This window comes from Papilio machaon, chromosome 11, assembly GCF_912999745.1.
Source record: "Papilio machaon chromosome 11, ilPapMach1.1, whole genome shotgun sequence".
Classification (NCBI taxonomy): domain Eukaryota; kingdom Metazoa; phylum Arthropoda; class Insecta; order Lepidoptera; family Papilionidae; genus Papilio; species Papilio machaon.
The window spans coordinates 43,168-65,057 of NC_059996.1; the positions used below are offsets into that span (position 1 = coordinate 43,168).

At 59.6% G+C, this 21,890-nt stretch overlaps 3 protein-coding genes across 3 annotated transcripts; all 3 read right to left on the reverse strand.

The window, feature by feature from the left end:
* Positions 1 to 4,204: 4,204 nt before the first annotated feature.
* LOC123721403 (neurofilament heavy polypeptide-like) lies at positions 4,205 to 6,481 on the reverse strand. The gene has a single exon (XM_045680068.1). It carries the CDS (start codon positions 6,479 to 6,481, stop codon positions 4,205 to 4,207), a length of 2,277 nt encoding a protein of 758 aa, XP_045536024.1.
* Positions 6,482 to 11,407: 4,926 nt separating this feature from the next.
* Positions 11,408 to 13,561, reverse strand: LOC106708943 (protein MLP1 homolog). Its single transcript, XM_014500563.2, has one exon. It carries the CDS (start codon positions 13,559 to 13,561, stop codon positions 11,408 to 11,410), a length of 2,154 nt encoding a protein of 717 aa, XP_014356049.2.
* A 5,021-nt stretch (positions 13,562 to 18,582) lies between these two features.
* LOC123721404 (spermatogenesis-associated protein 21-like) lies at positions 18,583 to 20,715 on the reverse strand. The gene has a single exon (XM_045680069.1). The coding sequence runs from the start codon at positions 20,713 to 20,715 to the stop codon at positions 18,583 to 18,585; it is 2,133 nt and encodes a 710-aa protein (XP_045536025.1).
* Positions 20,716 to 21,890: the final 1,175 nt, after the last annotated feature.

Sequence of the window (21,890 nt, forward strand, 5' to 3'; positions counted from 1 at the left end):
CGAAACCCCGCCTCCTTCTCCCCACTCTCCTGCGTCTGAGCGGGGGCGCGAGGGGATTATCCTCGCGCTCTCGCTCCCTTTCCTCCTTCTGCGAAATTACAATTTCGCAGAAGGAGGAAACCGCCTCCCATGACCCCTCACTGCCCAGCATGGCGCGAATTACGCCTGGGAGTGAGAGGTCATCACCAATCGCCGCTACCAGAGTGCGGCGCTCTTCGGACCACGCTGTACATACCTGAAGGGTGTGTTGCGCGGTGTCCTCATCAGCGCCGCACTCGTGGCACGACATCCTCTCCTCTCTTCGTATCCGGTGAAGGTACCGCCCGAAGCAGCCGTGACCTGTCAAAATCTGGGAAATTCTGTATGTTATTGCGCCGTGGCGCCTCCCGCACCAGTCCGAGAGCCGTGGGCGTATGGCCTCTATGGTGCGGGCGCCGTATTCGGCGTCCGCTAGGCCAGCAGCCCACAGCTCTATGGTCGCTCGCTTTCTCTCCGCCCGGGACCGGGCAAGCTCCTCTGGAGCCGGGGCTTCGCCCCGAGAACCTAACCTAACCTAACCTAACCTAACCTAACCTTTTTTTTTTTTTTTTTTTTTTTTTTTTTGTCAGAGGGGAAATGCAGTTACGCACCCCTGCGCCGGGCCAATATGTGCAGTGGCGCAGGGAGTGTGGGACTCGCCTAAAGTCGTTCGGCCATACCCACTAAAACCCCTCGGGCCCGCCTTATCGCATTTATCCATTACCTGTACCAGCGTATGCCATAACCGGGTTTTGGATATGCGCTGTCGCGTTTATGCAACTCTCCTTAATGTTCTTAATACTAATACTATTACTCCTAATATTATTAATACTAAGACTATGTAGACTCCTTATTATTATTCTTAATACTAATACTACTATTATTGCTAATATCAATATTAATACTATGCTTACACCTTAAGTTTTAATATATATACACGTATATCTATATTTACAATTATATATACAGATGTATTCTATAACTATATCTATATCTATATTTATGTATATATGTATGTACAACGATTGATATATTTACAGAGGCCTACGCCTGACGCAGATAGGTGCGCCGGCGACGGCCTGTTCGTCTTCTCCGGAGAGGGGCGGATTCCGGATCGGTCTCGCGCTCCCTCTCGGCGTTCTCCTTTATTGCCAACACTCGCTCCGAGAACTCGTGGAATGCCTTCCACGCGTCCTCAGATTGAAGGATCTTGTTGATAACCTCTGCGAGTGTTGACGCGTCAATTCCGGTGAGTGCGGCGATGGGTCTCCTCTCGGTTTCCCATGCCGGGCAGTCAAATAAGGTATGGGCGACGGAGTCGCTGTCTTCCGGGCAGTGGTGACACCTAGATGTTGGTTCCCTACCAGCAATTCGGTGCAGATACTTGCCAAAACAGCCGTGGCCAGTCAACATCTGCACCAGCCGGTAGGAGAGGTGCCCCCACCGCCTGTTCAGCCAGTCCTTGAGTCTCGGGCGGATCGCATCCACCGTCCACGACCCAGCCCTGGATGTTCTTAACTCCTCTTTCCATTTATCCATGGCCCTATTTTGGGCACGGATTCTCCACTCTTTTATCTCCTCCAAGGATGGTTCTTCGCCCTCTGCACGCTTGCCAGCTCTACGCCAGTAAACCGTCGCTAGGGCGGCCGCGTCCAGGTGCCACGGCAACAGGCCCGCGATGACACACCCAGCATCGTACGACACCGTGCGGTATGCCCTCGCGACCCTGATCGCCACAGCACGCTGCGACCGCCGTATCATCGCCCTGTTCTGTGTACAGAGGTCGTTGGCCCAAACCGGACAACCGTATAGGGCCTTCGACCTCAGCACTCCCGCAAATAGGAGGCGTCGTTTTGAGCTCGGGCCACCGATGTTTGGTAAAATGCGGCTTAAAGCCGCAGCTGTGGCGTCGAGCTTCGGGGCTAGTTCCGCAAAATGCGGTCTAAAAGTCCATTTTGAGTCGAGGGTAAGACCTAGATATTTAATGGTGCTTCGGATGGGAATCGAAGTACCCCCGACTATGATTTCGAGCCCCGACTGGGGCACTCCTCTTCTACTGTCTTGGAAGAGGATCGCCTCTGATTTATCAAGGGCGACCCTCAGGCCCAAACTGCGGATCTTTGCCGAAACGTGTGCAGCCCCAGCAGTGGCCCGCAGTTTTGCCTCTCTAAAGTCAGAGCCTGTGGCTACGACAAGCGTATCGTCCGCGTAGCAAATGAGTTGCACTCCGCGGACGAGCGCTCCCCGCAGCACCGAGTCATATCCAATGTTCCACAAGAGTGGGCCCAAGACCGACCCTTGTGGAACTCCACAAGAGATGTTGTAGTTTTCCCAACCATCTTGTGTGGGAAACACGATTTTCCTGTCCCGCAGGTAACAATTGATTATTCGTCGCAGGTACAGGGGGACGTTATGGTGTTCTAGTCCCGCCATTATACTATCCCAGGGCAGGGTATTGAACGCATTGGCGATATCAAGCGACACTGCTATCGTTACCCCGCCTTTGGATTTCGCCTCTTCACATATGTCCCTCAGTTTGGAAATAGCGTCAATTGTGGAACGCTGCTGTCTGAACCCATATTGGGTGTCGGCCAAGTCCGGTCCCACTGAGGATAGATGTTCGTTGACGCGACCGGCAATTATCCTCTCCAACAACTTGCCGGCCTCGTCAAGCAGCACTATCGGGCGATAGGCCGACGGAGAGTCCTCTGGTTTCCCGGGCTTCCTCAGCAGGACCAGCCTTCCCGTTTTCCACTTTGTTGGGAAATTTCCCTCCTCGAGACATTTGGTTAGCAGTGTCTTGAGTTGGTCGTCTAAGCCGTGATGAATTGCCAGAGCAAGCACCTTCCCGTGTATCCCATCGGGTCCTGGGGCGGTGCGCTTACTCTGCATTTTTGTCTTCGCCGAGTTAATTTCCGACTCGGATACCCCCGGGACAGAACCGGGAGATATCGAGTCGGGAAGGTCAAGTCCGGTACTACGGGCACTGGGAGGGAAGAGTGTCGACACTACAGATGTTAAAAGTGCTGGATCTAGAGTTGAAGTAAGTGGGGGAGCCCAGGGGCGCAGCTTACTCATAACGAGTTTGTACGGCCGGCCCCATGGGTCCGACTCTAGACTACTCAAGAACTCCTCCCAGGCCCGGTCTTTGGAAGCGGTGATCTCACACCGTAGGGCCTTTTTGGCTTCCTGGTATGTAGCGTAGAGATTCCGTTCCTCCGACTCATCCCATCCTGGGTGTCTTCTACGATATCGGGTGTACCGGCGGCGGGCAACCACACAGGCAGTACGCAACCGTGAAAGGTTTTCCGACCACCAGTACACTCGATTTTGTCGCCTCGGTGACGGCCGGACTTTTGACATGGCGCAGTCGGAGATGTGCGCCAATGTCTCCGTCAGCCAGTTCACGCCGTCATTTATTTCCTTATCGTCCATTCTTTGCGACCAGGTGCCGACGATGGTAGCAAGTTCGGCTACTTCCCTGTCCAACGATCTTACGGACCACATCTGACCAATCTCCGGGGGAATGGCGGTGTTTCGACTAGTAGGGGGGGGTGTTGGCGAGGGGAGAATATCGAACCGGATGTAGCGATGATCCGATAATGTCTCCACCCCAACCAAGACCCTCCAATTCTGCATGCGACATGCCAGTGCGGGATTTGCGAGCGTGACGTCCACAATGGACCCGCCCAGCATGCGCACGCACGTGTACTCCGTGCCTGTGTTCATTGGCACCAAGTTATGTTGGGCCATCCATTCGAGCAGTAATTCGCCACGACAATCCGAGACCGAGGAACCCCAAGCCCTGGACTTTGCATTGAGGTCCCCGGCCACAACAATATCCAGCGGTTGCCCCCATTGGATCAGGGTGTCGACTTCATTTAGGTAGGCGTCAAAATCCGCCAGCGACCGGTTCGGCGAGCAATAGACCCCAATCACCGCGACGCCGGCGGATTTGACGCCTACGCATCCTCTACCTTTTTTGTGTGAGACAATTGGGTGGTCGGCTTGGGTGTAAAGGGCCACTAATTCATCGAGGTCTCCCACCCAATTGCCTCTATTCGGAACCGAATATGGTTCCGAAATCACCGCTATATTAATTGACCACTGCGCCAGGCTCTGGATCAATAAATCTTGAGCTCTGGCGCAGTGATTTAGATTCGCTTGTAAAACTTGTATAGCCATATCAATCACGTGTGGCTTCGACAACCTCCATACGTTCCCCGCTCGGTGGGGCAGCGCTGCGGCGGAAAACCAGCGATCTCCTATTAACCGTCTTTCTGGGCGCCGAGCAATTTAGACTCCCCAGCCGGTGTTTGGCATCCTTGCCCGCCGCCGCGCACAGGATGCAGTTCGGTTGCGACGGGCAGGATGCGGCCTTGTGGCCCTCTTGTCCACATTTATAGCAGAGTTGGCTACGATCTTCTGCTTCACATTGACTAGCTGCATGCCCTTGTTGCATGCAGCGATAGCATCGTAGTTCTCTGGGTCTGCCGATGGTGACCTTGGCAGCCACCCAGCCCACTAAGAAGCGGCCCGTCGCTATTTTCTTCGCTACTGTAACAGGGACCTGAGCCCAGATGTCGAATAGGCCAGATCTGTTCTGGCGGAGTTGGCCAGTTCGGACCTGGTCTGCCGCACATGTCCCTTTTTTGACTATGGCCTCTTTGACCTCCTCAGGTGTAGTCGAGTCGTCCAGACCTTCGATCTTGATGTCTATCATTTTTTCGGGTCTGGAGACCTTGATATCGTCGTTTTGGTAAATTTCCTGGAGCTTCTGCGCCAGGATGTCTGCCTTCGGGGCGCTGGTGGCACCGGGGATGCGGATGATAGTGGCCCCGGTAACCGCCCGACGGAATTGCACCGCTTCTATACCTATCACCTCTTTTAGATCGAGCTTTGATCTCGCCTCTTTCAAGACACTACTATATGTTAGCCCCTTATTGATTGCCGCTTCGGTAAGCGTCACGACAACGGCAGAGCTTCGAGGTACTTTTAGTCTCTGCGGTCGCGGTGCAGGCGCAGATGTTGGTGCCTGCGTGGGAGCCGCTTTCGACTTTTGTCGTTGTGCCTTTCCATTTCTCCCTACAGTTACCCAGTTCTCCTCGAGCGCGTCTGGATTTGGAGGACGACGAGGAGGGGCGGCATTTGATGGTGCTACGGGGGCGACAGGGGAGGACTTTGAGTTCTCGCTAGTCGACGGCCGAGTTTTCTCCTTCTTTTTGGCTCCTTTTTTGGAGTCTTTCTTATTTTTCTTCTTGGGCACGTTGGGCGCCTGGCGCTTGAGTCCACTGGGACCGGGCTGTGCTGGTGCCGGGGGCACCTTTGTCCCAGCTGTTTTTTGAGCACCCAAAGATGGTACGGGTGTGGGCTCCGCGGTTGCAGTCGCATACGTGCGGGCCTCCTTCTTCTTGTCCGACGCTAATGGTGGTCGCAGGTTTCTTTCGGGGAGCAACCTATCCTCTAGGGAAGCCAGGCGGGCATTGAGCATACCGCCCACCTGGACCATTACCGTCCTGCAAATATCCTCAAGAGAGGTCTCTGGTTGTGGTTGTGGGGGCCGGACAGGGACGGCCTCCATTGTCGTATCCATGAGGGCATTGGCGGAACCCTGCTTCCGCACCCTCTCCATCTCCTGGCGCATCTCATTCAGCTCCTTGCGGAGGCTGGCCATGTCAGCTTGCAGGCGGGCATTATCTGCTTGCAAGGCGCGCGTCTCATCCGATACCGACCTCTGGGCGAGGCCGGCGACGTCCTCTTTAATGGCGCTGACGGCATCCTGTAGTGCGCGCACAAAGGTTCCCTTAAGGTTTGACGATTTCTTCGCCACTCTTTCGACTACGTCGAGGCTGGATCCGATCCGTTTGAGGACGGTGGTCGCCGTGTCTTCTTCAACTTCCAGTGGCGCGGCATTTGATGGACCTGCCGTGACCAGAGCCGATCGAGTCTTGCGGGCTTCCAGAACTGAGTCAAGGAGTTCCGCCTCGGCTCGTGCCCTCATCTCCGCCTCTGTCGCCTTTCTCAATGATTCTTTGGCGGCCGCCAGCCCGACGTACTCGCCGGTGGTTGGCGGACGGCCGCGTCCCCTTCTTTTGTGTACCCCTTTGGCGGGGGTGTCTGTGGAGCTGCCGCTCAACTCCTTATCTCTGGGCCTCTTCTGGCCGCGGCCCTCACTCCAGAATCTTCCCGCACCTTCCTGGTCTAGGGACTCCATGGAAGCAAAGCGGCTGGAAGCGCTTGCCATGGAGTCTCTGCTGTCTGAGTCTGAATCTGACAGCCTCCTCACTCTCTCTCTCTCCTTCTCTTTACTTCCTCCTGCTGAACCTATCCTACTCTCCTCCTCCACACGGCGAATGGCCCCCCCGTATACAATGGGGCCGATGGGCCGGCTGTCCGACCCACCAAGGGATTCCCCGCGAACGGGACCCTCCCGGGTAGTTTTTTCTTTGTTCGTCGTGTTCATGTTTTTTATTCCCCTTAAAAGCCCCCCCCGGTGTTGCCGCCCTCGCCGCTGGTCTCCCACCAACGATTCATCCCTTCGCCGGGCGGCGATGCTTGGGATTAGGGTAATTTTTTATAGAGGTTTTCTTCCTCGCAGCCCCGCGCTCAGTGCGCGGAGCCCCCGTTCCCGCTCCGTGCGGGTTTACGGTTTGCCCGACGGTGGCCGAAGCCAGCCGCCGCGCGGGGCGTTTCCGCCCAGAAAGGGGTAATTTTTTAGAGAGGTTTTCTTCCTCGCAGCCCCACGCTCAGTGCGCAGGGCCCCCGGTCCGCTCAGTGCGGATTACGGTTTACTTGGCGTCCACCGATCATGAAGACCAGTGGGCGACCAAGTGTGGTGTTGCCACCAGGGTAATTTTTTATAGAGGTTTTCTTCCTCGCGGCCCCACGCTCAGTGCGCAGAGCCCCCGTTTCCGCTAAGTGCGGATTTACGGGTTTGTTGGTGTTTGGTTCGCGGGGCGAAAAAAGCCCTACCCCAGCAATATGCCGGGGCGTTCCCCTATCCACCACCCGGGGACGCGCCACGTCGGAGTTCACCTCTCCGCCCACTCGGACAACCGAGCAGGTCCGTGGAACCTTTTTTTTTTTTTTTTTTTGTAACGAGGGAAAATACACTTCCGTACCCCTGCGCCGGGCAGTGCAATGGCGCAGGGAGTGTGGGACTCGCCTACAGTCGTTCAGCCATACCCACTAAAAACCCTCATGCCCACCTTAACGCAATGACCCGAGCTTTGTACCAGCTGAGCCATAACCAAAGCTCGGGCCGCGCGTCTGACGCCGAAGCGCCTCTCCCTAAGTGGTGAAAGCCAGAGAGGCAGGATCTTTTTTGTCCTACCACCCCAGCCCCCACCGGCGGAACCAATCGGCCCGCCCTCTACCCTACTCTACGTGCCGCAGAGGGGACTGGAAAACCAGTATCCCCCCTCGGCCTCTCCATCACACATTCATACTTCTCCTCACATCTGGCCATGAGGGCCGCAGGGGGCATGGTAAACCAGTACCCACCCACAGCCCCCACGACCTCACCCCACATCCGGCCACGAGGGCTGTAAGATGGGCAGGATAAACCAGTACCCACCCACACCCCCCGCGGCCCCACCACGTCGCATCTGCCGGTGCGACCCCGGTTGGGCATGGTCAGGGCGGAGTCACTGCTGTGACCCACCACTGACGGCCCTCTCCAGGTGGGTCGGTCATGTGCAACACCCAACACGATGACCGACCCTAGAGTTTGGTTCGCGGGGCCGAAGCCCTACCCCAGCCGAAGCCGGGGCGTTCCCCTATCCACCACCCGGGGACGCGCCACGTCGGAGTACTCCTCTCCGCCCACTCGGACAACCGAGCAGGTCCGTGGAGGTCCGTGGAACCTAACCTAACCTTTTTTTTTTTTTTTTTTTTTTTTTTTACGTTGGGAAAATGCATTTCCGCATCCCTCCCGTTTCCGGGAGGGTATGTGGGACTCGCCGGCCAAGAAGAAGTGGCCGGAATACCCACTAAAAACCCAACGACGTTCCGCCACGCGCCTGGTGACCGGGTCACGGGAACACTTGCGCAATCTTCCGCGACCCGGTCAGCGCCGTCCGACAAAGCAGACCCTCCTTTGTGGGGACCTGGGGTCCCCGAACTTCATGTAAGGCGCACCGGGAACATTACAGTGCGCCTTCCACCTCGAGATCAATTTTGACGCTCGGCGGGCGATGGCTATCTCAGGTCCACCGCCCGGAGCCCTGCCACTATGGGGGCATGCGGCGGTCTTGGGCACGCTGCCTGCGCCCGGCCCTGCGGCGGCGGAGAGGATTGCCGACTGCGTCGTCCTCCCGCCGCCGCTCAGCCGCCTCCTTTTGCGTCATCACCTCCTCGCAAAAGGAGGCGACGGCTTGCCACGAACTGTCGCTGCTCGCCATGGCATTAGCGACGGCGGGCAGCGAGAGGTCAGTCCCTATTGCCGCCACGAGTGCGGCCCGCTGGGTCGACCAATGAGTGCATGACTCCAGCGTATGTTGCGCTGTGTCTTCCACGTGGCCGCACTCGTGACACTCCTCGGTGGGCTCTCGTCTCGCCACCCTGCACAGATACCTGCCGAAGCAACCGTGTCCCGACAGGATCTGCACCAGGTGGAAAGAGAGAGCTCCGTGCTTCCGGCCCGTCCATAGCTCAAGGACGGGCCGGACCGCCTCAATTGTGCGGTGGCCGGCAGACGGCGTTAAAAGCCGCTCCTGCCACTGAACGACAAGTTCGGCCTCTGCCGCCTGCCGCCACGTACGTTCCTGCACTGGGGGAGGGGGTTCTCCCCGGAGACGGGCATCCGCTCGCCGCCAGTAAACACCGGCGAGCACTTCGGCGTCCAAATCCCAGGGCGGCGTCCCCGCCAACACACAGGCCGCCTCACATGATATGGTGCGATATCCTCGGATCACTCTGACCGCCATGATTCTCTGGGGCCCACGTAAAAGGGCCCTAGTACGGGCGGTCAGAGCGTCCGACCAAATAGGCGCTCCGTAGAGCGCCATGGATCGCACCACACCTGTGTAAAGGCGGCGACACCGCGAGCTCGGTCCGCCCAAGTTCGGCAGGAGCCTACTGAGGGCTCTAGCCGCTCCCACGAGCTTTGGGACGAGACGCCGAAAGTGCTCCTCGAAGTTCCATCGGCTGTCGAGAACAAGACCTAAGTATTTCATTGTGTTCCCGACGCCGATGGAAACTCCGCCAACCACGACTCCGGACTGGGCTGGAGGCGCTCTTCGAGGCCCATGAAAGTATAGGGCCTCAGATTTGTGTAAGGCTACCTCCAATCCCAGTCCTCGGATTCTGGCCACTATTTGGGCCACACCGGCTGTTGCTCTGCTTCGAGCCTCCCTGTCCGTGCTGCCACAGGCCGTCACGAGGGTGTCGTCGGCGTAGCATACGACGTTAACACCCCTCGGGACGGCCCCGCGCAGGACCCAGTCGTACCCGATGTTCCACAGGAGGGGCCCAAGAACCGACCCCTGTGGAACACCGCACGACATCTCCCTCTCTGACCAGCCACCACTAGTAGGGTACCCGACCGATCGCTCGGAGAGGTAGGCCGCCACGATCCTCCGAAGGTACCGGGGGACCGTGTGGTACCTCAGCGCCTCCTTGATGCAGCTCCAGGGCAAGGTGTTGAAGGCGTTCGAGATGTCAATAGATATCGCCACCAACACCTCCCCCCGGGATACCGCACTGTCCGCAAGGGCCTTCACCCGCGCTATTGCGTCGATGGTGGATTTGCCCCTGCGGAAGCCATACTGGTTGGCGCTGAGGTGCGGCCCCACCGTCTCCAAGTGGTGGACGAGGCGAGCAGCGATCACACGCTCAAAAAGTTTACTCACCTCGTCCAGCAACACGATCGGTCGGTACGCCGACGGCTCGTTTGCCGGGCGTCCATCCTTCCTGAGCAGGACCAGCTTTCCCTTCTTCCATTCTCCCGGAAACTGACCCTGCTCGAGACAGGCGCAGAACAAAGCCCGAACCCACTGTTCGAGCGGCCCTAGTGCCAGCGCCCAGGCGCGACCGGGGATGCCATCAGGGCCTGGGGCGGTATTTTTCGCGCGCATGCGCATCACCGCCGCCCCGAGCTCGGCCTCCGTGACCGGTGGCGCGCCTAGGCTCTCTTCTCCCTCTACAGTTGGAGGCGCCATGCAGGGCGCCTCGTGTTCGGCTCTTTGCGGAAACAGCGCCGCGACCACCGACTCCACGACGAGGGGCTGAAGACTCCGGGTAATGGGAGGACCCCTGGACCGAAGCTTATTCCGAACCATCTTATAGGGCCTCCCGAACGGATCTCTATCCAGAGTCCCCAGCATCTCGTCGTTGGCCCTGTCTTTGGCCACACCGATGGCCGTCCGCAGAGCCTTTACCGCCTCTCTGTAGAGGGAGTAGAGTCGCTCTTCTTCGGCCAAGTTGTGCCTTCTTCGACGACGGCAGCGGGTGTATTGGCGCCGCGCCGCCACACATGAGCGGCGCAGTGAGGCGACCTCCGCACACCACCAATACGCCGCTTGCCTCGAGGGGGCGGAACGCACTCTCGGCATGGCGCCGTCGCAAATGCGCGTCATGGCAGCACCGAGGCGCTCCGCCTCCTGTACGGCGTCGGTGACGTTGTCCTCACGCGGTGCGGAGAACCACGCCTCAACAAGGGCAACCTCAACAAGGAAGTCGCGGTCCATGCGTGGGAGCGACCAGCGGGGACCATCCCCCCGCAAGGGTCGGCTTGGGCCCGTGGGGTTGGCCGGAGTCGTGGAGACAACGAACCTTATGTAAAGATGGTCCGACAGTGTCTCCACGTTCTCCAGCACCTCCCAGCCCCGAATACGTCGTGCCAGAGCGGCACCGGCAAAAGTGACGTCTACTATTGAGCCGCCCTGGCGCCGGACGCACGTATTAACCGACCCCTGGTTCAGGACCGTGAGTCCGGTCGCCGTCGCCCACTCCTCCAGCTCTTGTCCGCGCGGATCCGTCGCCGGGCACCCCCAAGCCGTTGACTTGGCGTTGAGGTCTCCGGCGACGAGCACGCGGGCGGAGTGACTTCTGCCTATGAGAACGCCGACTTCTTCTATAAACTCTTCAAAGTCGGCGAGGCTCCGGTTCGGCGAGAAGTACACCCCGACCACCATGATGTCGCCGACAAGAGCGGAGACGTATCCCCGGCCTCGGACAACGTTGGCGAAGGCCGGAGATCCCACCATGGACCGGGACGTCAAAGCCACGACACCATCTACGTCCCCCACCCAATCATCCCCTAACGGGACGCGGTAGGGCTCAGCTACCACTGCGATGTGGATCCCCCACTCCGCCATACTCTGGAACAATAAGTCTTGAGCTCTGGCGGAGTGGTTGATATTAGCCTGGAGGAGGTTCAAGTCCATTCTTAACCTTCGACCATTGGAACCTCCTCAGCCACTGGCGCTACCGCCTGGGGCGAGGAAGAAGACTGACCGGCCACCTGGCTCGAACTGCCTTTTCCTCCCTTCTTTTTCCCCTTGGGTGGGGAGACGCAGGCTCTGCTGCCCGCGCGGTGGCCTGCCGGCCTGCCAGCGGCAGTGCAAACCGCACAGCACAGTGCCGCGGAGCACTCGCGGGCCTTGTGGCCCGGTTGACCGCAACGATAACACAAAGCGCTGCGATCAACCTCTTCGCTGCATTGGCCCACCGTGTGCCCACGTTCGTGACACTTAAAGCACATAAGGGGCCGGGCGTCCAGAAGCTGAATCTGCGCGGACACCCAGCCCACGAGCAGCCTTCCGCCCTCTACAATTTTTTTCGCAGCTGCGACGGGACAGGTAACAATGATTGACCCAAGTCCGTCGCGGCCGGCGTTTATTCCTCCAGCCCGCACTTGTTCCGCTGGACATACTCCTGCCGCCGCAACAGCGGCGACCACCTCGGCACTGGTAACGGAGTCGTCCAGACCCGTAACCCGTAGGCTAGCCATTTTCATGGGCCTGGAGACCCGGACGACTTCGCTACCTAAGACCTCCCGCAGCTTTTGAGCCAGGGAGTCCGCCTTTTCACCACTGGAGGCCCCTGGGAATTCGAAAAGGCGGCCTCCATTGGCTGCCTTTCGAAGTCGGACCCCCTGGCCACCGAATTCCGCCACGTCAATTTTTTCTTTTGCCGCGGCAATCACCTTCGCATAGGTCGCGCCCTTCTCTTCCGCCCCCGGTTGCAACGTCAGGACGACAGCTGACGACTGGGGTGCTTGGAGCTTACGGGCGCGACTCATAGCGTCGGGCCGCTTTTTAGGCCCCACCTTAATCCACGGGAACTCAATAAGCTGCGGCGGCTGCGGCGGCTGCTGATGCCCCTGTGGAGGACTACTTTTTGTCTTCTTCTTCTTCTTCTTTTTCTTTTTTCTCTTCTCCCCCTCCGAATGCGGGGTAGAAGAATTGCCTCCTTTTGTAGCCCGCGCTTGGGCTTGGGACGGACGAGTTTGTGCGGACGCCGCAGGGCGCTGCGTGGACGAACCGGGCGCCTGCCGCGGGAGCCCGCTGGCGCCAGGTTTGGCTGGCGGAGCTGGGGGCGCCTTGCCCTGTACTCGTGGAGCTGGCACCGGTGCTGATACCGGTGCTGGCCCCGAGAGCGCCGCCGCGTAAGAGCGTCCGCTGTTTCTCTTGTCGGCTGCCAGCGGCGGCCGCAATCTTCTCTCCGGGAGGAGCCTGTCTTCAAACGAGGCCAGGCGGGCATTTAACATCCCGCCCACCTGGATCATCACCGTCCGACAGATCTCCTCTAGTTGGGAGGGCCCTGTAGGGGCGGCCTCCGCGGTCATGTCCGTGGCTGTGGGGGCGGGACCTTGTGTCCGCCCTCTCTGCATTTCCTCCCGTAGCTCTGCCAGCTCCTTGCGGAGGCTGGCCATCTCGGCTCTTAGGCGGGCGTTGTCCGCCTGCAAATGCCGCGTCTCTTCCGTGACTGTGCGGGCCCCGAGGATTTCCACGGCTTCCTTAATAGATGCCGCGGCGTCCTTAAGGGTCCGCACGAATGTACCCTTCAGGTTGGAGGACTTGGTGGCTACCTTGGTGATGACCTCCAAGTCCTCCTTTACTTGTTCCTGCAGCTGGGCTGCCCCCCTCTCTTCCATCCTCTGCTTGGGCTCCGGGAACAACTTAGCCCGGGTCTCCCGCCGAAAGCGGGCGATATTTGCCTCCCTGGCGAGGTCTTCCTCAGCCCGCTGCCTAGCTGCTTTCGCCTGGGCCCTCTTTTCTGTACGAGGCCCTATGCAAACTGATGCCTCCGACCTTTCCTCATCAGACCAGCCTGCCATATCTACTTCACTGGGGCGCTTTTGCCCGCGACCCTCACTCCAGAACCTACCGAGATCGTCCCGGTTCAATACCTCTAGGGACCCAACACGACTAGCAGCGGACGCCATGCTCGCCGCCGCGTCCGAGTCGGACTCCGAAACCCTCCTGTCGGCCTGAGGCCCTACCGGTATCGGGGTGCGCGTAAGCACAACCCTCAACTCCTTCGTCAACTCCTTCATCACGTTCCCCTCCTCATTACTTTTGTTTTCTTTTATATCCATACTTGTTCCCACGATTATGGGACGATATACACTCCACCACCGGGTGACGCCCGTTCCGGATAATGGGGCTTCTTACTACAGAGGTCGCCAGGTATCTGTAGGTTTTAACGACTTTACTGTCGGGTTTTTATAGAGTTTTCCTTTCTCGCGCGCCGGCCGGCTAAGGCAAGCGCTCCGCTCCTAGTGGCCCCGCATACTCATAGCGCCGCTTCTACGAGGTCGTTGCGGTATTCCCCTTAACAAACAAAAAATAACCAAAAAATATAAAAGACCAAAACGAAAAAATGCAAGAAAAAACAAACAAAAAAAGAAAAAAGCCCCCCCAAAGCCACTAGGTCTACGGAAATCTAGGGAGGTCGGCGTACCCTCCCTAGTTGCGGACGGATGCCCCCCCCACCCCTCCCCGACGGCAGGTTAGTGCACGCCGGGGCCGCCCTCCCCAATTTTCCGCGGGCCTGCCCGGTATGGGTGGCCCTATCCGGTGTAGCCCCGCGGAAAATCCCCCCCCACCCTACCTAAACCCCACCCCCCCTGAGGGTAATTTTTTATAGAGGTTTTCTTCCTCGCGGCCCCACGATAAGCGCAGGGCCCCCGTTTCCGCTCAGTGCGGACTTACGGGTTTGTTGGCGTTTGGTTCGCGGGGCCGAAGCCCTACCCCGGCAGAAGGCCGGGGCGTTCCCCTATCCACCACCCGGGGACGCGCCACGTCGGAGTTCACCTCTCCGCCCACTCGGACAACCGAGCAGGTCCGTGGAACCTAACCTAACCTAACCTAACCTAACCTAACCTAACCTAACCTAACCTAACCTAACCTAACCTAACCTTTTTTTTTTTTTTTTTTTTTTTTTAAAGAGGGGAATGCTTTATGCATACGACATGCCCCGGGGGGGACACGAAGTTATGCGAGATTCTCTCCCCTAGTGGGAGCATACCCGCTAAACCACCTCTGTTCCTCCTGCGCATTGGTGACGGGGCTACGGGCACGCTTTCGCACTCCTCCGCGGCCCCGTCTGCGCTAGCCGCCGAAGCGGCTCCACCACTGGGGTGGGTGAACCCACCATCCATCCTTTAGGGGAGGCGCGCCGGAACGATACGCGCCATCCTCCTTGCCCTTCGAAGCGGGTGACAGGTCCCCCCGAACCTGCCACCACGGGGCTATGGAAGCCGGAGAGACGAGGTTTTACCCCCGCCTCCCCAGCCACCATCGGCGGGTCCGATGTCGGGCCCCGCCGTTGACCCTACGGGCCGCGGAGGGGCTGGGTATGCCAGTACCCCTCCGCGGCCCCACCATACACATCCGGCCACGAGGGCTGCAGGGGGCAGGATAAACCAGTACCCACCCGCACCCCCCGCGGCCCCACCTCCAGGCATGCTCCGAAGCGGACCCCACAGTCCGCCTCTGGCAGCCTCCTCCGGGTGGGTCGGCCCTGCACGCTAGACCAGCCCAGTCCGGCCCAAGACAGCCGGTCCTGCACGCTAGGCCGACCCTGGTTCCTCTTAGCTTCACCGTGGGAGGCAGCCACGGTTACTAGAGCCCCACCGCCACGACAAGGCGGGAACCGTTGGTGGGGAACCTAACCTAACCTAACCTAACCTAACCTAACCTTTTTTTTTTTTTTTTTTTTTATAGTCAGGAAATGCGTTTACGCACGCCTACGCCGGGCTGTGCAATGGCGTAGGGAGTGTGGGACTCGCCGGCCACAGAAGGTGACCGGAATACCCACTAAAACCTGACTGCCCTCTAACGCATTATGGCGGGCGCCACGGGAACGCTTTAGCTTTCTTCCGTGGCCCCGCCTGCGTTATCGCCCTGAAGGGGCCTCCCTCTCACGCATGGTTTGTGGGGAGAAGTACGGCGGCGAAACCCCGCCTCCTTCTCCCCACTCTCCTGCGTCTGAGCGGGGGCGCGAGGGGATTATCCTCGCGCTCTCGCTCCCTTTCCTCCTTCTGCGAAATTACAATTTCGCAGAAGGAGGAAACCGCCTCCCATGACCCCTCACTGCCCAGCATGGCGCGAATTACGCCTGGGAGTGAGAGGTCATCACCAATCGCCGCTACCAGAGTGCGGCGCTCTTCGGACCACGCTGTACATACCTGAAGGGTGTGTTGCGCGGTGTCCTCATCAGCGCCGCACTCGTGGCACGACATCCTTTCCTCTCTTCGTATTCGGTGAAGGTATCGCCCGAAGCACCCGTGGCCTGTCAGCATCTGCGAAAGTCTATATGTGATTGCGCCGTGGCGCCTCCCGCACCAGTCCGAGAGCCGTGGGCGTATGGCCTCTATGGTGCGGGCGCCGTATTCGGCGTCCGCTAGGCCAGCAGCCCACAGCTCTATGGTCGCTCGCTTTCTCTCCGCCCGGGACCGGGCGAGCTCCTCTGGAGCCGGGGCTTCGCCCCGAGCTCTCTGCTCGGCCCGCTCCCGGTACGCTTCGGCCAGCACACCCGCTTCTATCTCCCACGGGGGAGTGCCGGCCAAAGCGCAGGCCGCTGCATGGCCAACCGTGCGGTAGGCCATGCATGCGCGCACCGCAACGATGCGCTGCGGCCTGCGGAGGAGGGCCCTGTTTGGCGCGTCAAGGGCTTCTGCCCATATCGGCGCGCCGTACAGGGCCATACTGCGAACGACCATGGCGTACAGTCGTCTCACCTGCACGCCCGGACCTCTCAGGTTCGGGAGGAGCCTGGCGAGGGCGGAAGCCGCGCCGACGAGTCGGGGGGTTAGCGTCCGAAAGTGATCTCCGAAACGCCAACCCCCATCGAGGATAAGGCCAAGATACTTGATCCGGGCCTTAACCTCGACCTCGTCCCCGTTGATCCGGAGGGTCGCTCCTGCGGGCACTCTCCACCTCGGCCCTTTGAAGCAGAGGGCCTCGGTTTTGTGGAGTGCCACGCGGAGTCCGAGCGCCTCGATCCTCCGGACCAACAGGGTGGCCCCGGCTTCCGCCCTCCTCTTGACTTTCCTCCAGGTGGTGTCCCGGACGGCTATCATCGTGTCATCCGCGTAGCAAATGACAGCCATCCGGGGCAGCACCTCCCCGCGGATGGCCCAGTCAAAGCCGATGTTCCAGAGCAGGGGTCCTAGGACGGACCCCTGAGGAACACCGGAGGCCATCCGCCGCTCCTCTCTTCCCTCCCTCCCCATGTAGGACACTACCCGCTCTCGCAGGTAGTGTCCCACAATCCTCCGGAGATAGAGGGGCAGTTCGTGGTACCGAAGTGCCTCCTCTATAACTCCGAAGGGGAGGGAGCCGAAGGCGTTGGCGATGTCGAGTGACACCGCCATCGCCCCCTGTCCCCTCTCGGCCGCATCCTCCGAGAACCTTTTCAGGGCGGTCAGGGCGTCCAGAGTGGATCGCCCGGACCGGAACCCGAACTGGTTCTCGGAGAGCTGCGGCCCTTCCGTCTCCAGATGCTGGATGATTCGGGAAGCCAATACTCTCTCGAGTAGCTTCCCAGCCTCATCCAGCATCACGAGCGGCCGGTGGCCGGAAGGAGAGTCGACGGGGTGACCCTCCTTCCTCAGCAACACCAGCCGCCCCTCCTTCCACACCCCGGGGAAACGCCCCTCCGCTAGACAGTCGTTAAACAGTCTGCGGAGGCGTTCCCCGAGGTGTTCCAGCGCAATGTGCAAAACCTTGCCAGGCACTCCGTCTGGCCCCGGGGCCTTGCGGGTCCCCCTGAGCCGGCCCGCCGCCCTGGCCATTTCCTCCGTCGTTATCGGAGGTGGGGCGAGAGCGTCAGGCCGGTTTAGCGTCTCGATGTCCGCCGGCATGTCTCTTGTCATGCGCGGTGGTACAAAAGAAGGGCTATCCGGGAACAGCCCTTCGACCACCGCGCTAAGGACCGCCGGCTCCATCGTTTCCGTGGGGGGCGCCACCTTCAGCTTCGCCCGCACCATACGGTATGGGCGCCCCCACGGATCTGCGTTTAGGGTCGCCAAGAACTCCGCATAGGCAGAGTCCTTGGCGGCCTTGATCGCGCTGGAGAACGCCTTCTTTGCCGAGCTCAGCTCGGTGTGAAGGCGTTCCAGCTCCTCCTCTGTTCTGTTCCGCCGTCTGCGGCACCGGGTGAATGCCCGTCGGGCGGCGTTACTGGCGGAGCGCAGGGCGGCTAGGTCCTGCGTCCACCAGTACACGCCTTCCCGGGGCGCGAAGCCACGTCGCGCCCTGGGCATTCCGGCGTTGCAGACGGCGGTCAGATCACGGCGAAATCTCACCGCCCTCTCGTCGACCCCCACCGTTTGGGGGGGTTCCTCCGCCCATGCCCGGACGATGGCGGCTTCTTCCGCCAGGTCAGGGTCGAGGCGCGAGAGCTGCCACTTTGGGAAGCCCTGGGCGCCTCGCCGTCCTGCCGCCGCCGTCCGGGCCTGTGACCCCTGGGGCGCGGTGGAGACCCTGAACCGGATGTACAGATGATCGGACAGGGTCTCCACCTCCTCAAGGACGCGCCAACACGATATGCGTGCACCGATGCCGGGGGTCGCGAACGTGACGTCCACGACTGATCCCCCTTGTCGGCGCACGCACGTGTTGGCGTTGCCTTGGTTCTCCGGAACTAAGCCGATCATGACGGCCCAGTCCCGGAGAAGCGCCCCTTTCAGGTCAGTGATGGAGGACCCCCACGCTGCGCACTTAGCGTTGAGGTCCCCCATCACGATGACCTGGGCCGGTGATGCTCTCTGCACAACCGGCTCCAGGCCATCCAGGAACCTCTCGAATTGCCGGAGGTTCCTGTTTGGGGAGAAGTAGACTCCTATGAGTACTACTTCTCCCCAGTTCACCGCCACGTAGCCCGCTCCTCGCTCCCTGAGGGAGAGGGGTTGCGGGCTCGAAGGCGGCGCCACAATGGCGACTGATCCCTCTGTGTCCCCGAACCAACTGGGTTGGGGGGGGACAAAGTAGGGTTCAGCCACGACCGCAACAGCAATTCTCCACTCTGCCAGGCACTGCATGAGCAAATCCTGTGCCCTGGCAGAGTGGTTGGTGTTCGTCTGTAGTAGGTCGAAATGCAGGTGTCTTGGCATTAAGATACCTGCATTTCTTCCTCCTCAGCCATTCGGCTGCCGTGCGGTTGGGGCTGAGTGCGAGGCACTCTGCTCGACGACGGGGCTTTGCCCTTCACCGACGGGGGTGTGCACTTGGCACCCCCCATCACATGTGAGTGTGGGCGCCCCGTCGTTGCACACACGGTGCATTTGCAGGGGGCCTCGCACTCTGCCGACTTGTGCCCTTCACTGCCGCAGCGGAAGCAGAGACGCCCGTTCTCTGCCTCCGCTGGGCATAGAGCGCGAGTGTGGCCCAGCATCATGCATTTATAGCATCGCAATGGCTGGGCCTCCACTGCTTTGACGGTGGCCATCGTCCATCCGATGGCCACTCGTCCCGCCTTCACGATTGCCTTAGCAGCAGTCGCTGGGCACTTGATCAGGGCGGAGCCGCCGCCCCAGAAGCTCGGCCTGATGTTGCCTACTTTCATGGAGCCGGGGGGACATCCGCCGACCGATGCCAGTTGGGCCGCCACTTCCTCAGTGGTCACCGTGTCATCCAGACCGGTGATCCTGAGGACGGCCATTTTGGTTGGGCGGGTGATGTCCGCCCAGCTGCCTACTGCCTCCACCAGGGCGGCGGCGAGGCGGTCAGCAGTTTCCTCGGGGGAGGTCCCCCCGACCTCCATCAGTTTGGAGCCGGTCATGCTCGTTCGGATCTTGACCGACTCCAAACCGAATTCCCTCAGGGATATCGAGGACCTGGCCTTTGCCAGGACCTCGGTGTACTTCGCGTCAGTCGTGGCCCCTTCCGCATTGGTCATGGTGGCCCCTTTCTTGAGGGTCACCACTATGGCCGCGGTTTTTGGGGCCACGATTTTAACGGCCTTTGGTGGGGCCGGGGCGATCTGCCGGGTTGTTCCGGCTGAGGGGGGGGAATAAGCAGCGACAGCGGCATTTCCCCTCTTCTTCCGCCGGACAACCTCGGACCAGGAGTTGCCCACAGTCCCCGTCTGGGCTTCCCCCTCTCCACTTGTTCCAGCGGTTGGGGGGGGAGGGGTCGCGTCTGCCTGTCCTGCCCCCTGTTTTCCCTTGGAGGGAGGAGGTGGCGGGGGGGCAGTCGGCCGCTTTGCAGCGCCCTTCTTCGGCGCCTTCTTTACCGCCCTAGGTGTGGGCGCCGGGGATGGCTGGGCTTCCCCATCCACCTCCATGGCGCCCTCCACGAGCCCCGACCGGGACTTGTGACGGGGCGGCGGCGGCTGCCGTTGGTCGGCACGCAGGGGGGGCCTCATGACGGGCTCCGGAGGAAGGCGCATCTCCAGGTCTTGTAGGCGGGCATTGATCATCCCGCCTACCGACTGCAGGAGTTGCCCCTTCATTTCCTCCATAGCGTATCTTAGCACCTCCTCAAAGTTGGGCTGCTGTGGCCCTGTGGCCTCTTTCGGGGCTGCAGCGGACTTCCGCTGCGACTCGACGTACGCCTGCTTGAAGGCACGCAGCTCATTGCGGACAATATCCAGCTCCCTTGAAAGGCGAGCATTGTCCGCGCGGAGCCTGCGCTGCTCTTCATCTGGCGTTATATCGCGGAGGCCCTCAACCGCTTCAACAACGCATTTAGTGGCCCGGTTAATTTGGCCCCACACGGTACCCTTTAGGTGGCTACTCTTCTTAATCTCCTCCTTAATCTTTTCTACACTTTTGAGAGCCTCCTCGGCGAGGGCCTCGACCGTGCCCCTGGATAGGGCGTCGGGGGTCCCGTCGTCAGAGGCTTTTGCAGAGGCCACTACGGGGCTCGTCTTCCTACCGCTTGGACGGTAGGTTGGGTCGGGGTCCTCCCCCTCACTATCCCCCCCATCAGCCAGGTAGTCTTTTGCCTCCTTGAGGAAGCTGTACACCCCTACCGGGCGCCTAACGCGGCCCCTCGTCGAAGAGGAGGCCACTTTATGCGCCACGGCCGGGGCGTCCTCATCCGCTGATGTAGCGGCCAACGGCCGTTTATGGGTCGTTCCCGTTCGGAACCTTAATGTCATGCCCGCTGATCGCGGCTTACCTCCCTTGTTTTGTCTTGCGGCGTCCTCGGTGCACGCGGCGCCCGCGGCTCCCAGCCGGCGCCCTGAGGCGCCCTCGTCCTCCGAGCACGTGTAGTCCGACATGGAGGTGTCCTCCCCCATGTCGTAAGCCGCTTTGTTTCGGTCGCTCATAGCGATTGTAGACTTTTCATAAGTAAAGTTCTACAAACACTAAGATACGCACTTAAGCACTAAAAACTAAACTATTATGGTCTCTGTCCACCCTAAAAACTATACCGGTCGATTTGTCTCGCTGAGACGCATCTCCCGGTATATCACACGTCGAAATCGGAACACTTTTTGGAATTTGTCGTAAAAGTGCCACGCCCAAAACGACCGTTACAACACTTAAACACTAAAAACTTAACTAATTTGGTCTCTATCCACACTAAAAACTATATCGGTCGATTTGTCTCACTGAGACGCATCTCCCGATATATCACACGTCGAAATCGAAGCACTTTTTAGTCTTTGACGAAAAAGTGCCACGCCCGAAATAACCGTTAAAACACTAAAACACTAAAAACTTAACTAATTTGGTCTCTGCCCACTATGTATTATATATCACTAGATGCGTCTCGCCGAGGCGCATCTCCCGATGTATAACACGAGTAAATCACTTCACTTGTTACCACATTTATCGAATTTTAAATGCGGAGCGACACGGAAGCGATGCACACGGTACGGCAACCGGCGCGCGACTCAACCTAACCTAACCTAACCTAACCTAACCTAACCTAACCTAACCTTTTTTTTTTTTTTTTTTTTTTTATTTTTTTTTTTTTTTTATACAAGGAGGAATGCTTAATGCATACTCCGTGCCTCGGGGAAGACACGCGAGTTATGTGAGATTCTCTCCCCGAATGGGAGCATACCCACTAAACCTCCTTGTTCCCTCATGGCCATACTGTGGGGCGCCACGGGATCGCGTGAGCTTGCCACCGCGACGCCCCACTGACCGCCCCCGGGTGGGCCCTCTCTGCGCCCCCAAAGGGGCGCTGCGCCCTTAGGCGCTCCTCAAGACGACACCGTGCAATGCAGGTTCGGAATCCCCGCCTCCCCCGCTGGTGCCGCCAGGGTTTATAGAGACCCACCTCTTGGCCCCCGTCTTGATCAAGACAGGGGCCCGCGGTCCCGGTGATGGCCACCGGGATTACGCGATGGGACGCAGGATCACACGCCATCGCATAACAGCTCTGCAAGCAGAGTGCTACCGAGGTCGTGCTCCCACGTCCCGACCGACGGCCGCGACCCTAGTGGGCCGCGCCACCCACCAC

Excerpts from the sequence above, each read along its gene's own strand:
- LOC123721403 (XM_045680068.1), bottom strand. The coding sequence starts at position 6,481 with ATGAACACGACGAACAAAGAAAAAACTACCCGGGAGGGTCCCGTTCGC.
- LOC123721404 (XM_045680069.1), bottom strand. The coding sequence starts at position 20,715 with ATGGGGGAGGACACCTCCATGTCGGACTACACGTGCTCGGAGGACGAG.
- LOC106708943 (XM_014500563.2), bottom strand. The coding sequence starts at position 13,561 with ATGGATATAAAAGAAAACAAAAGTAATGAGGAGGGGAACGTGATGAAG.